Below are 15,580 nucleotides of genomic sequence, written 5' to 3'. Positions count from 1 at the left end.
TGTCTGAAGATCTCCCAAATTGTGTATGGACTGCTTAGGGCACACTGCAGTTCCCAGCTTGTTCCCATCTGCTGCGCCCCAACTGGGCTGGGAGGAACAGTCTTCCCAATGGAAGGGGCCTCCTTGGCCTGGAGAAGAGGTCTGAGGTCCTGCCTTAGAAATGAAAGGGAAGCCCTCAGAGAGCCGTGATCCAGGGACCTTCACATTCTCCCGTGTGTATGACTTGTTATCCCCACTCCATCTTGCATTGTTCCCCGACTGATTAGAAGCAAAATCCTTCAATGAAAACAAACACAACAACAACAAAAGAAAATACTCTATATTTTATTTTGGATGGTGATTGCAGGTTTATGGGTATTGTCTCTGTTATGTATTGCAGCCTAACAAACTGCTCCCAAACTTAGTTGAGTAAACAACTATTTATTATCTCTCAAGAGTTTCTGTGGAACAGGTAGTTGGACAGGACACAGTGGGAACAATATTTTCTGTGATGATTGGGACCTCAGCTAGAATGGTTGAAGGCTAGGGGCTGAAATTATCCAAAGACTCATCACTCATGGTGGTTCATATTGATGTTGACTGGGACCTCACCTGGGCTGTAGCCCAGAACACCTACACATGGCCTCTCAGTGTCCTGGGCTTACTCACAGCATGCTGGAGGGAAAGAGAGATAGAAGCTGTATTGCCTTTCCTAACCTAGCCTCAGATGTCATATCATGTCCCTCTGCCATATTCTGTGCATTGGAGTCAAGTTACAAAGGCCAGTCCTAATTCAAAGGAAGGGACAAAATTTTCAGAAATGTTTTAACACTACTACAGGTCTGTACAATTGCCAAACCCAAATGAACATTTAAGAACTCTTCATCTTATGGTATATTGTGATATAATTTATGATAAAGATATATTTGATCTTTATGTTTCCTGCACACAACTCCTAAAAACTTTGGAATTTCTTATGTGATTAGAGCAATGCAGGTGTCTTTTGTTATGCCAATAAGGATGGGGAACCAACGGATTAGAGCAGTGGTAGTCAACCTGGTCCCTACTGCCCACTAGTGGGCGTTCCAGCTTTCATGGTGGGCGGTAGAGGAGCAACCAAAGTATAAATAAAAAGATATACTTAACTGTAAGTTGTTTTATAAAGATTTATTCTGCTGAACTTAGCAAAAATCCGACATAAAGTACTTGGCAAGTAATTATTATTATATGCTTTCACTTGCTGTAACTCTGCTTTATAAATTTTATAAAGTAAAGTTACCTCCCTACTTTATAAATCACCATTACTGTGGAACCAGTGGGCGGTTAGAAAATTTTACTAACAGAGATACAAAAGTGGGCAGTAGGTATAAAAAGGTTGACTACCCCTGGATTAGAGGGTCAGAACTTTGAGGCCTAGCTTTAATTTCCAGGGAGAAGAGAAGGGGCTGGAAATGGAGTTAAAGATTGAGCATTTCTACTAGATGAAGTCTCCTTAAAAACCAAAAGTACAGGGTTCAGAGAGCTTCTGGATTAGTAGTGACCTTGTGGAGATTTGAGGCAAGGGGTGGCTCAGGAAACAGAAGCTCCTCACCCTCTGCCCATGCTGTGCCCTGAACATCCCATCTGGCTGTTCCTGAATTGTGTCCTTTTATAATAAAGAAACTGGTGATCTAGTAAGTAAAATTGTCTCTTGAGTTCTGTGAGCCACCCTAGCAAATCAACTAAACCCGAAGAGCAGGTTGTGGAAACCTCCAATCTCTACCCTGTGGGTCAGAAGCACAGGGGACGACCTGAGCTTGCAATAGTCTCTGTAGTAAGGTGTTTTGTAGGTCTGAGCCCTTACCTACCTCCCAGGAGATAGTGTTAGAATTGTGTTGAGTTGTAGGACTCCTAGCTGATGTGGAGAATTGTTTGGTGGTGTGGGGTAAAGCTCACATGTCGGAACTGGTATCAGAATCATATATGTCAATTATAAAAAATTTTAAAAAATGAAGAAATAGCCTTCCTTGACCCTAAAATAGAGGTCCCACCCCACTGTCACTCCCTATCCTTTTGCTCTGTTTTTTTTAGTCCTTATCACAACTCAACGCAGTATTCATTTCTTTTTTTTCACGTATTTGGTGTCTCTCTCCCACCCTACTTCCCAACCCAAACAAGACTGTGAATCTAGGAGAACAGGCACTTTTATCCTGACCACCCAGCACCTACAAGAGTCTGGCATACAGCAGCTGCCCAGTCAAGACTTGTCAAGTGTTACTGAATGCATTCAGTGACTCCTGGAAGGGAAGACTCACACAGCTGAACACAAGTTGTAGTAAGGCCATCTATACGAATGTATTCAAAGCAGATCGCAAATGTCTCAGGGATCCAGACACAGGAGGGAGTGTCTAGTACTGGGCTGTTCAAACCATTAAAGCCAGAAGAATCCCCAAAGGTGACTTAGTTTAGCAACTCGTTTTACAAGGTGAGAGGGGTAGGATCCAATGGAAGCAAGAGGCTCCTCCTTCAAGGTCATGTAGCAGGAGGCTTAGGAGCAAGGCCTTTTAACTTGAATCAATAGGTAAAGTTAAAGCTCCAGCTGTCTTATTCCTCCAGAGACAGTGCAGGATCTTTTAGGAAGGGAGCATTTCTAGCCTGCTCCTGCCTGGGCAAAAATGAATGCGATTTTATTAACTGACTCACTATGAGCCGGACAATAAAAGTGAAGGTCACATGTTGTAGGATCTGTGTGTACTAGATGGAAGGGAAATGCAATTTCTTTGGAGCTTTAGGTCATTTTATTTATATTGGTAATTGGATCAGCTGCATGAAAGATATTCCTGGTCTCTGGTGTCATAAAATTCTCTTTTTTCCCCCCAACCATTGGTTAAAGTGCCCTCTGTAAAAGGTAGAGATTTCTCAGCTGGTTCTCCAAGTTCAGCAAGTGATTCCATGATTGAAAGATAGAAACATGTTACTGCCATTCACTAGTAGAAAAGCTGTTGTATCCTTCCCTTTGTTCAGTTCTGAGAGCACTAATTAAAGGCTTTCTCCTATTGTGCTGTGCTAAATTCTGGAGTAAGAGCAGCTTCCACATTGTGCAGCCATAAACCAAATAATGATGAATTTTTGCATAACATGAGTGTCCAATTCTATGTTTTAATTCTTATTCAAGTTTCTTGAGTGATTCTATTTAGATAACATGTGTTAGGACAAAGAACCATGGTAATCCAGGTGGACGATTCATTTCAGAAAAGGATCTGAGGATACACAGAACAGGCTGAATCAGGTTTAGAAAACAGAAGAAATGAAAAATGGTGCTTGCACATTTTCTACACTAAATCAATATATTTCTCCGGCAAATTGACACCATTGTCTTACAAGCAAAATGGGACATTGGAGATTTTTTCAAGGCACAATTCTCCCCTCCATACTTGTTTTCTTCTTCATGATTAGCATTACCTTGAAGAAACCAGAGGTGGAGCCCAGGAGACATTATGGGACCAAATCTTGCCTGTGACACTTCTAAAATAACAACAGACTACATTCAAATTCAGCATCACCAAATAGATCTTTTAAGTTTACTTGCTTTAGCACTGAATGAATAATGAGGCAAGGTGGGCCACATTTTTTTTCTTCCTCTTTGTAATTGTTATGAACCATACATTCCAATTTTCCAGTTTGTGTTTCAGTTAAAATCGCATCAGCCCACTTAGTCACTTCTGAGTCTCTAAGAACCACCTGCTAGTCCCCCTCTCTTAGAAGGCTGCAGTGACTCTCATTCAGATCTGTGTCCACGAAGAGAGAATGCCCTCTGTACTCCCCTCCCTTCAAAAGTAGGATTTCTGAAATCCTGGAATCATGTTTGGCAAGTTTAAAGACAAAATTTCAAGTTTAATTTTAATAAAGTCTTAAAATTTGCTTGACAAGTGTGGTGAATCATATCTCAAAGTTAGTGCCTAACCCTGACGATTTGGCTGGTCAGTGTGTGCCATTGGTCACATGGACTACGAGGCAGAAGAGGACCTGGACAGTGCTAGAAGCACCACTGCTGATGTGCGGCCCAGCTATGCATGAGCAAGTTGTTCAAAGGTATGTGAATGAGTGAAGTGAGCACATCCTAGGGCAGTGGAAGGTGAAGTCTGAAAAAGGGAATAAGGGTCAATGGTAGGGGCCAAGGCTGTTAGACTAAGGAGTGTGAATTTCATTTCATAGAAATCAGAGAGACCTTCCAAGGTTTTTGACAATGACAACAATGCTAATGAAGGCTATTCCTATATCATCAAGTATATATTTAGGTAAAATGGTACAACTACTTTGAAAACAAAGTAAACATATACCTACCTACTGTACAAACTTTATTCCTGGTACTTGCTCCAAAGAAAGGAAAGTGTATTTCCACAAAAACGTTTTTCATGAATGTTCACAGAAGCTTTATTCTAAAAGACTGACAACCTAAATGTGCATCAGCAGGTGCCTGTGTAAACAAACAGCGGTACAGCTACACGATACCACAGAGGGATCAGGTGTCTGACTCACACACGGATGAATTTCAAAGCATTACACTTAGTAAAGAAGATAGACAAAAGACTATAAATGGTATTATTGTATGTATAGAAAACTTTACAAAAACTAACCCAATCTATAGGGACATAAAGCAGATTGGGCTGCCTATGGCAAGGGGTCAGGAGGGAGCTGGTAGCGCGCAGGAGCACAGGGAGCATTTTGAAGCAGGGGAATTGTTCCATTTCTTTGGGGGTTACCCGAGTGTATACATTTATAATTGTTCTATATCATTATTGGTTGTTCTGTATCTTGATGGTTACCCAAATGTATACATTTGTTGAAATTCATTGAACTGTACACCTAAAACAGTTCATTATGTGCATTTAATGTATGTAAATTTATACTTCAATACAGTTGACTTGTAAACTTGTAACAGTTCCTCTGAACTATTTTGGGTACAAGACTAGAAACAAGAGAGCCTTTCCTAAAGTGCTTATCATATAGTCTAACGATGGGGGGCAACCATGTGGCATAACGACCGTACACTAAAGAACAATGTGTGGCATTGTGAGTTAAGTGGGCAGAGAAGCATATGGACAAGGAATAGGTTTATGTGCACATGCACACCCGTGCCTGGGGTGGGGAGAAGGGGTCACTGTGGCCTGTAGTTAATTAGTGATCCATCATTTGGGTGAAGATCTTATGTATGTCACTCGTTGATCAAGATCTGTTTCCAATTTCACTTCTTCAACAAATTCTTGCTTGGCTCTCTACCCACCACAACCCTTCCCTCTTCACCACCTCTGAATTCTTAGTGTAAGTTCTTTCCAATATGTTTGGAAATAACCATGGCCTTTTTTTCTTGAACTGCTTTTCAAATTGTTTATCTCTATTTTAAATGTGGTTATGTCTTATCTCATCTCTACAAGTTCCTTGAGAAAGAACTGTACTCTGATCCCCCACAGTTCCTTAACTACAGCTGCCATGCAGTTTTTGTAGATGTTCCTGATTTATCCTAATCTTCAGTTCCTACAACTGGGTTGTGTTAACAATTTGGGGTACAAAAAGAGACATCTATAATTCTATTATGATTGTACTTAGAGACCGAGTTGGTAGATATTGAACTTTGTGAACCCCTCGATAATTCATCTTCTCTACTACTCCACTAAATTACAGACAAACTGTAATTTCTATCACAAAGCTAAGACCTTCTTTAGAAAATGCCCTTAATGAGGCAAACTGAAATTTTACCCAATGATTTCACATCTCATTGATTTTTTTTTCAATCAGGACTTTCAGCCAGGGCAGTCATGTTTGAATTTGAAGCCTGCCAACTCTGACCATAAACCAGGTTCTCTGCATAAGACACACCTTGACAAGTGGATTAGATGTTCTAATGAAAGGCAGATAAATGTCACTCATGTCACTATAAATAAATGTCTGGACATGCTTATCAGCTTGTAGGGTTGAGGTCTTACCTTCAACATTTCTTTACTCTTTATTATCCTTTAAATAAGGTCTTTCCCATCCAGCTTCCTCCATTTACATCCCCAGATGGTATTACTACCCTTCAACTCTGAAACACGTACCTTCTGTCAACAGACAGAAGACAGTACAACCCATGGCTTTAAACAGAAATCTGCAGAATTTTCTCATATGTCATATTGGGAAATGAAATGCAGTAGCCTTTCATGGCACTGAATCTAGGACTTTTTTACCTGCTTTACAAGCAAATCATGTTCTAGTGGACTTGACATGACTGTCTGGGGTTACGTTTTAGAGCATGGGATTTGTCATCTAAATTCACGTAATAACAAGTATGGATTTAGATTTGTGGTTTTGGTCAAATCCTGTTCTTTGAAACCTAAGTACATTACAGTTAATGCTTGCTAAAACATCAGTAGCAGTCTATCCATACTTACATATAGCCAGCAACATTTTCAAAAGTATCTGAGGAATACAAGGCTCATGTAATACCTTGTAAAAACAAACAAACCAAAAATCCCTGGTTTTCAGGGCTAGAGAAATATAAAAATGAAGCATACAAAAGGGCTTGAAGATGGACACAGAAATGCACTCTGCTTAGCTCAATTGGACCCAGAGCACCCAGAGTTACCTGATCACAGATTTCCTTTCTCACACACTTTGGGGTATACTACTCATTGCTAATTCTTCACTTAATTTGAGGTATGAGCATAGAATGAGAAAGTTTGCAGCTAAATAATCTTTCTGAACACATTTAGCTGTGTGTACATATTGAGGCCTTAAAAACACCTTTTTCAGTTACCTACATTTCTGTATTACTTTTCTTTACCTACATTTGTAAACTGTGTTCTTAAGTTCCTGAATCCAGAACTGAATATAAACAAGTGTCTTGTATATTTGCTGTCCAAAGTCATGTCCATTATCAACTGGGAATTGTGCTTGGTGATTGCAGACTGTTGGAGTTGGCAAGGAGCACTTGAGACACAATCCTAGAAATTTGAAAAAGTATCTTTGGATGGGTTCTTAGAGCAGGAACTTATGGATTCCACTTCTATTTTTATGGTCTAAGACAGAGATCTCAAAATTTTTGGTCTCAGGACTCCATTATATTCTTAAAATTTATTGAGCTTTTGTTCAAGTGTATTGTATTATCAATATTTTACCATTAGAAATCAAACCTGAGAAAAATTTAAAATACTAATTTATTAATTCACTTAAAAATAACAAGAAACCCATAACATGTTAACATGCTTTTATAAAAATAACTATATTTTCCAAAACCTAAAAAAAGAATTGAGAAAATTGGTATTGTTCTACATTTTTCAAATTCTTCAATATCTGGCTTAGTAGAAGACAACTGGATTGCCACATCTGCTTCTGATATTCAATCTGTTGAGTTATCACATATCACATAGCCTCTGAAAATTTCTACAACACATTTGGAAAATGAGAGTGAAAAGGGTCACATGTTATTATGAAAAGTTTTAATCTCCTGGACCCACTGAAAGAGTCTCTATTTTTAGAATTACTGCTTTAAGAATCCAATAAAAACATTTGAGAATAATGAATTCCCCTAAGATAGTTCCCTGCCTCCGGGAAACTTAAGTGTTTCCTTCCACTCTCATTTCCAACCAAATCTCATTGATATTTCAAGACTCAGAGTTGTTCTGCTTCCTCTTTATCTCTGATGACCCCATTAGATGAGTTGATCTTTCTTTTCTAAATGTATGTAGTAATTATCATCTGTGCAATTTACTTGGCATTTTATCATACACACTGCAGTAAGACTTCTTCATTTTTTTTTTTACAGAGACAGAGAGAGTTAGAGAGAGGGATAGACAGGAACAAAGAGAGATGAGAAGCATCAATCATCAGTTCTTCGTTGTGACACCTTAGCTGTTCATTGATTGCTTTCTCATATGTGCCTTGACCGTGGGGCTACAGCAGTCCGAGTAACCCCTTGCTCAAGCCAGCGACCTTGGGTCCAAGCTGGTGAGCTTTGCTCAAACCAGATGAGCCCACGCTCAAGCTGGTGACCTCGGGGTCTCCAACCTGGGTCCTCCGCATCCCAGTCTGACACTCTATCCCAGGGGTCCCCAAACTTTTTACACAGGGGGCCAGTTCACTGTCCCTCAGACCGTTGGAGGGCCAGACTATAAAAAAAAAACAACTATGAACAAATCCCTATGCACACTGCACATATCTTATTTTAAAGTAAAAAACAAAATGGGAACAAATACAATATTTAAAATAAAGAACAAGTAAATTTAAATCAACAAACTGACCAGTATTTCAATGGGAACTATGCTCCTCTCACCGACCACCAATGAAAGAGGTGCCCCTTCCGGAAGTGCTGCGAGGGCCGGATAAATGGCCTCAGGGGGGCGCATGTGGCCCGCGGGCTGTAGTTTGGGGACCCCTGCTCTATCCATTGCGCCACTGCCTGGTCAGGCCAGTAAGACTTCTTTATTGTTGGTCAAACTGTGACTTATTATTTAATATTTTGTGGTTGTATCTTGTCCTTGTTATTGATGGTAGGCTCTTTGAAGGCACTAACTTATTTTGCTTATAGTGCCCAATGTATGTATTGAAGACTGTAAACCTTAAATATATATATATACACATATATATGTAATAATTTGATTTGCAACTTAAGAAGTATAGCAGAGATAATGCTTTGTGTTCACCAATCCTGTTTCCTTTCCCTATCCGTGGGCACTCAGGAAGACTCTACTTCCTAATCTCCTCTGCAGTTGGGTTGGGACCTTGGGTTTGGTCAAATGGGTGTCAGTAGAAATAATGTAAACCACCACCAAAAGCCTGGCCCTTAAAGAGAGCCCTCCTATCTACCTTCCTTTCTGGTAGCGACTATGGTGGTTGGGTGCTGAGCTGGCAGAACCACAGGGTGAAAGCATCTGGACCCCTGAATCAGCACATGGAGGAAAGCACTGGAGAGTAGCCCAGTCCCACACATGGTAAGTTATTGATATCTCAGGCATTATCTATTACTGCAGCAAAGCCTAGTTTACCCTGATACAGGTATACTTTGCAGATATTGTGGGCTGTTTCCAAACCACCACAATAAAAGGAGTTGTAATCTTTTTGCTGGTGGAAGGTCTTGCACTTAATTTGAAAAAAACCACCACCATAAAATCTGTGAAGCACAATAAAGTGAAGAGCAATAAAACAAGGCATGCCAGTACATGAGGAGAGACGTTCACAAATGAAACAGGAAACAATGTGAGATGTAATACCATATGTTAGAAGTCAGAGAGCGCTATGGAAGATGAGAGTGGGGAGGAGCTAAGTCTGGGTTTGTGTGCTGGGAGAGATTTCTGGAGAAGAAGGGGAGAGAGAATAAGTAGAATTTGAATTGGCAGTATAAACTCAGTAAGGTGGGAATGAGCAGGAAACAGTGAAGACAGCCTTGATGTTATTAAGTTAACACGAGGTGAAGCCTGAAAAAATGAGGCTCTACTAAATTATTAAATTGTCCAAAACCTTTTAAGTGGAAATATTACTAAGATTGTGAGGTTTCTTCAAATCAAACTGTCTGAACTTCAACAGATAACCATTCAATGGCTAACATTTGCTGGGTGATTAGCATGTTTTGAACTGTGCTGTGAGTGTCATATCATTGAATCTTCATAGAAATCCTGTGAAGTGTATAATTCCCCTTTTAAAGATGAAGAAACAAAGGTTTAGAGGTTAAGCATCTTGCCCAGTTTTAGTCAGGGTTCTCCAGAGAAAGAAGCAAAAGGATATGTGTGTGTACATATACATTACATATATAAATACATACCATATTTCCCCATGTAGAAGACGCACCTTAATTTTGGGGCCCAAAATTTGAAAAAAAGACAAGTGCAAAAAAGCGGTAAATGCAAGTAAAAACTACAACCACTGTATAGGACGCACCCAGATTTTAGACCCCAAATTTTTCGAGAAAAAGGTGGATCTTACACATGGGAAAGTACTATAGATCAGTGGTCCCCAAACTTTTTTGGGCTACCGACAGGTTTAATGTCAGAAAATATTTTCACAGACTGGCCTTTAGGGTGGGACGGATAAATGTATCACATGACCGAGACAAACTTCAAGAGTGAGTCTTGTGTAACAGAGGGAATCTGGTCATTTTTTAAAAATAAAACATCATTCAGACTTAAATATAAATAAAATGGAAATCATGTAAGTTATTTATTCTTTCTCTGCGGACCGGTACCAAATGGCCCACGGACTGGTACCGGTCCGCGGCCTGGGGGTTGGGTACCACTGCTGTAGATAGATGTGGGAGGGGCTGATTTACTTTAAGGAATTAGCTCATGCAAATGTGGAGGCTGGCTAGTCTAAAATCAAATGGGGAAGGCAGCAGGCTGGGGACTCAGAGAAGAGTTGCAGTTCGAGTCCAAAGACAATTTGCTGGTAGAATTCCTTCTTGTTCAGAGGAAGTCTGTGTTCTATTCATGCCTTCAACTGATTGAATGAGCTCCCCCAACACACATATATAAACTATGGAGAACAACCTGCTTTACTTTATTCATTAAAATGTTAATCTCAAATAAAAATACCCTTGTAAAAACACCCAGAAAAAAATACGAAGTATCTTAGTACCCTGTGGCCCAGTCAAGTTTGCACATAAAATTAACCATCACAATTATTTTTAAATACATCAGGCTATTCACAATGAATTTTATATGGATACTGATGAAAAGGATCCTTTAGTAATCCAGAGAACTATAATAGACAAACTTTTTTTTTTTTTTTTTTAGTGAAAGAGAGAGAGGGCAGGGGGAGACAGGGAGAGAGATGAGAAGCATCAAATCATAGTTGCAGCGCTTTAGTTGTTCATTGATTGCTTCTCATACGTGCCTTGATCAGGGGGCTCAAGTCAAGCCAGTGACCCCTTGCTCAAGTCAGTGACCTGGGCTCAAGCCAGTGACCTTGGGCTTCAAGCCAGCAACTTTTGGCTCAAGCCAGTGACCTTGGGATCATGTTGATGATCCTGTGCTCAAGCCAGTGACCCTGCATTCAAGCTGGAAACCTCCAGGTTTCGAACTTGTGACCTCAGCATCCTAGGTTGATGCTATATCCACTGTGCCACCATCGGTCAGGCCAAACATTTTTTTCAAAGCTTACTATACTTATAATAATGAAGCTTTAAAATGGATTTATGTATATTTACATTCTCGTTTCTATATTCTACACATTTAATATTATTCTTCACATTAATAAAATCCAGATATCAGCTGGGGGCCTTACTCCACCCCATTGAGGTCTAAGAATAAGTGTTTCAAAACCTCCTGGTCCCCAGCCTGCAGAAGTTGAAAGTCTGATTCAATATTTCCGCTAATTTCCAATGCTTATACCAGGGGTCGGGAACCTTTTTGGCTGAGAGAGCCATGAACGCCACATATTTTAAAATGTAATTCCGTGAGAGCCATACAACGACCTGTGTACGTTATGCATTATCCAATAAAAATTTGGTGTTGTCCTGGAGGACAGCTGTGATTGGCTCCAGCCACCTGCAACCATGAACATGAGCAGTGGGAAATGAATGGATTGTAATACATAAGAATGTTTTATATTTTTAACATTATTATTATTTTTATTAAAGATTTGTCTGTGAGCCAGATGCAGCCATCAAAAGAGCCACATCTGGCTTGCGAGCCATAGGTTCCCGACCCCTGGCTTATACTCTCCTAGCCTCTTGTGCCTCTTGAGCTCTGCTGTGTTTCCCAGCGCTGTGGTTCTAAACTATAGTGACCCAACATGAGACTTATTATCTTTTTTGATCTCCACAACAACAACAAAACCCACACAAAGCCTGAGTCTGGTAGACTTTACTGGAAACATTGGGTTGAGGAAGGTGTCATAATACTTATCCCATATCCTCTTGCCACCTGTCAGGTTCCCTTTCCTTTATACGTTTCACCTTCCCCTTTCCTGAGTGCCTCAAGTTATAATTTTTGTACCTCTTTTACGCACAGCAATTTTAGAACCCAGATCAGTTAGCTGTGTACTCGCCAGATTTTGTTACTGGCCTTTTCTGGACTCTTTCTTTTGCAAGGGAGAGTAATTTGCTCAAACTAGTTAAGGCAAAAGGAGAATTTATTGGCTCACAATTAAAAGGCAAGTTTACCAACCAAATTGCAGGAAGAAGGATTTCACTGTACTCAAACACTACTGAACCAGAGACTTAAATCTGCTTCTCATAGCACACTGGCAACAAATCCATTCTTGTCTTTCAATTTTTAAACAAACACCTGGGAGGGGCTGGTTTATTTTCCTTATGGTTTGAAGTTCAAAAGGCTGGGCAAGGACTGTCATGGCTCAATGTGCCCAGATGTCCAGCCTTGTACCAACTGTCTATAGAATGTGTGCTCCTATAAAAACACAGCACCTCCCAGGGAGACCAAGCATGTGAGAAGGGGCTGTTTGGCTGTTTCCAGGAGAAATGAGGGAGTATACCATGGATATAATACTCTGAAATAGTTTTCGCTGTCCTTGAGTAAAATATGGGCTAACCGTTTCTCTAATTTCCATAACAACAGTTTAAACAAAGTGTCATCAGACCACAGAGGAGAAGGCAATGAATACTGCATGCCAGGTAGCATGGAGAAATATTTTCATGGAGGCCTCTTGAGGTGAGCCTTCGGGATTGAGTGTGATTTATCAAGCCAAAAGGGGATTTCAGGGAGATAGACTTCCAGGCTTGAGCAAATGGATATAAATACATTCTTTTCCAGACCTCTCTTTTTATAAGCTGAAATAACATATCTGAAGACACCAGAAAACAAAGGATAAAAGTATACTGTTAGTGCAATGACAGGGTTAAATGATCTCCACTTGGACTGAACCACTAACTGTGAATAAGTGACTTAACTCCCCTACAACTTGGCTCCTCATCAGTTACCTGAAGATAACAGTTCCCTCAGAGGGCTCAAGTGTCGATTACAGGAGACAATTCCTTAGCCAATGCTTTAGCATAGTGTAAGCGCTCAAATGCTGGAGGTTGACATCAGCAATTATTTTATATTCATAAATGTAGCTGGAAGGTTAAATTAAATAATAAATGCCCTTCTAGAGTCCACGTAATAGCTAAAGTTTTTTATGTAAACCATCCGTCATTAGTGCAAAATACTTAAATAACCAGTGATTTTAGATGCTTTAATTCTACTGAATTGAGAAGGATGAGGAAGAGGTCACCAAACCCGCTAGGACAAGCTCCCCAGAGGCCTTCCGGGCGCGCAGATTTCCACCAACGGGAGACCGAGGGCGGGGCGGGGGACGCCGCACCGGCACCACCGAGATCGCGCGCGCCCACCGAGGCTGGCCCAGCCCTAGTCAACCGCTCCGCCGCCAAACTCCACCTCGGACAACCCGCGGGGCCGCACTGACACCTCCCAGCCCGGACCTGAGTCTCCTTCCCAGCTTCCCCGGCGGCGGTGCCCGTGACGTCACTTCCTGTCGCCGGCGCGCACGTGGGAGGAAGTGCTAATGCCCGCGGCGGCCGCTCCTTCTTGTCTCTCGGGCTACGTTCGTCCCGGGCCCGGCCGCTGCCTCCAGCTGGGTCACCGTTATGGGAGTCCCTGCGTTCTTTCGCTGGCTCAGCCGCAAGTACCCGTCCATCATTGTCAACTGCGTGGAAGAGAAGGTGAGGGGGAGCCGAGCGCCCTGGCGCACCTAGACCGCGGCCCTGTGGCCGGCCGCCTGCTCTGGAGCTCCGAGCCGGGGGTCTGCGCCACCCCGTGGGCTCCGTGAGCAGGTGCGGCCAGACACGCGGGGGAGACCCGGTAGTCCCATTCCCGGTTCCCGGAGACCGGCCCTTGGCGGGGCTAGGGCCGAGGAGGCCCTGAACTCGCGGGAGAGGGCCCTCCCTTGCCCGCTTTCTCCAGAACCGGAAAGCCCCGCCCACGGCTTTGTTCCTCCGGGCGCCGCGCAGTTTGGGTGTCCGAAGTGGCACTAAGGCGAAGCCGCCGCGCGGGGCGGGTCCGCGGAGTTAGCTAGTTAGGGACACGGGTGCTGATCCCAGCCTTTAACAACCTTGTGATGTAACCCCCGGCGGCGAGCTCTTTGTTGTTTGCTTGCGGGGCTGAAAGCTTTTTCCCTCCGTGGGGGCCTGTCTGTTGCTGGCAGATCCTACGGTGGGAGCAGCACCTTGGGAGCAAGAAGAGTGTCCCTTCCTCTAGGTGCCCGACTGCTGGACGACATGCTCGCGGGGAGCACCTGAACGTTACGCTTTTGTTGTTAGTTTGTTAATGTGTATGTAGACTTGTCCATTTTTTACTTTTGTGTTTGTCGTCTCCGTGATTTCTTCCGAGTTCGATTTTGTGCTCTAAATTAGAATTTCTGGATTGGGAAGGGTGAGGGGCATATTATGTCCCCCACTCCTTCGTTTTTGAAGGAAGTACCCGTCTGTCACTGTGAACTGATTTTTGCTTAGATTGGTGAGATCTTGACTTTTGTTTATGTCCTATTCAAGGCGGAACCGAAAGCCTGTTTTGATGGCATTCTCAGTATTCCTTGCGTTTTTCTTAAAGAGAAACTCAACTGTTACCTGTGCTTTTAAAAACTAACTGGATTGCCTTTACTTAAACTTCATCGCATTTTTACTGTGCAGTGATAACCACGTTTAATTCTTTTGGTTCTGTGTCTAAATATCAGACTTTTGAATCTTTAATTCTAGCGATGATAAAAGAGGTTTTGATCACTTACGCAGCCCCCCTTCCCGATCTCCAAATCTCCTAAAAATAGGAGATTTTCTGTTGGTAAACTTTATACCTTTAAGTAATTTGCTTTTTTTAAAAATTCCATCTCTGATACAAAGTATCCCCTGATTTTTCATCACTTTTTGAGGTTAGGTATTACTTTTTCTAGCCTGGTCACCCTTACTCTTCACCCAAAGCTTGTCAGCTGTAGTTTTGTTTTGTTGGCATCTAATACAAAATTGTCAGGGCTTTGGCAATGCAGATTTGTTTTATTTATTTTTTTATGTACAGGTTTGTTTTAAAACCTGTTGATTACTGTCATTTTGCAGATTGAGGTTATGTACTGTGATTCTGTTTCTTTCCTTAATGCTACTTTTGACTTTTTCTTGGTGTTGCCTTTCTCTTTTCCTCTTTATGTGGACCCCCCTGCCCCCACACAAAAAAACCCGCTATATTTTACCAGGTATTCTCCAAGATCGTCTTTGTTTTTTAAAGGCTTCTTGAAGTCTATTTCTGTTGCTCTCACACTTGGTTACTTAGGCTTGCTGGAAAGCTGTTTCTTAAAATTATTTTTAAAATTCCTTTCCTCAGTAGGAAGTTCTGTTTTCTGATCAGCTTTCTGGGCTTACTTAAATTCTTACTTTGTTTTTATTCTCATTTGAATCCTCAGGAAATGCTATATGGGATATGCGTTTTCTGAGTCAATTTTACCCTTGTACGCATGAACGATCAATAGCTAGGCATAAAGTTTGAGTTTGAAAATTAATTTCCTTCCAACCTTTGAAAGCATTTTTCTTTTGATTATTGTCATGTAGTATTGTTGATGAGAAGTTGAACGTTAATGTGATTTACTTACTTAACCAACACTTAATCTAGTGTTTACCACTTAACCAGACACTGTTCTAGGCATTTTACAAGTTAAT

The 15,580-nt window shown here is 41.5% G+C and overlaps 1 protein-coding gene across 1 annotated transcript in view; it reads left to right on the top strand.

Annotated features, from left to right (window-relative positions):
* Positions 1–13,095: 13,095 nt before the first annotated feature.
* XRN2 (5'-3' exoribonuclease 2) overlaps positions 13,096–15,580 on the top strand; it is an 82,286-nt gene continuing 79,801 nt past the window's right edge. The window contains exon 1 of the mRNA XM_066386975.1: positions 13,096–13,603. Within this exon, the coding sequence (XP_066243072.1) occupies positions 13,529–13,603 (75 nt within the window). The 5' untranslated portion in view covers positions 13,096–13,528. The remainder of the gene's footprint in view (positions 13,604–15,580) is intronic.

The sequence above is a fragment of the Saccopteryx leptura genome, chromosome 5, assembly GCF_036850995.1.
Source record: "Saccopteryx leptura isolate mSacLep1 chromosome 5, mSacLep1_pri_phased_curated, whole genome shotgun sequence".
Classification (NCBI taxonomy): domain Eukaryota; kingdom Metazoa; phylum Chordata; class Mammalia; order Chiroptera; family Emballonuridae; genus Saccopteryx; species Saccopteryx leptura.
The sequence above is the reverse complement of the archived record's forward strand: the minus strand, read 5'-3'. Positions and strand labels throughout refer to the sequence as shown.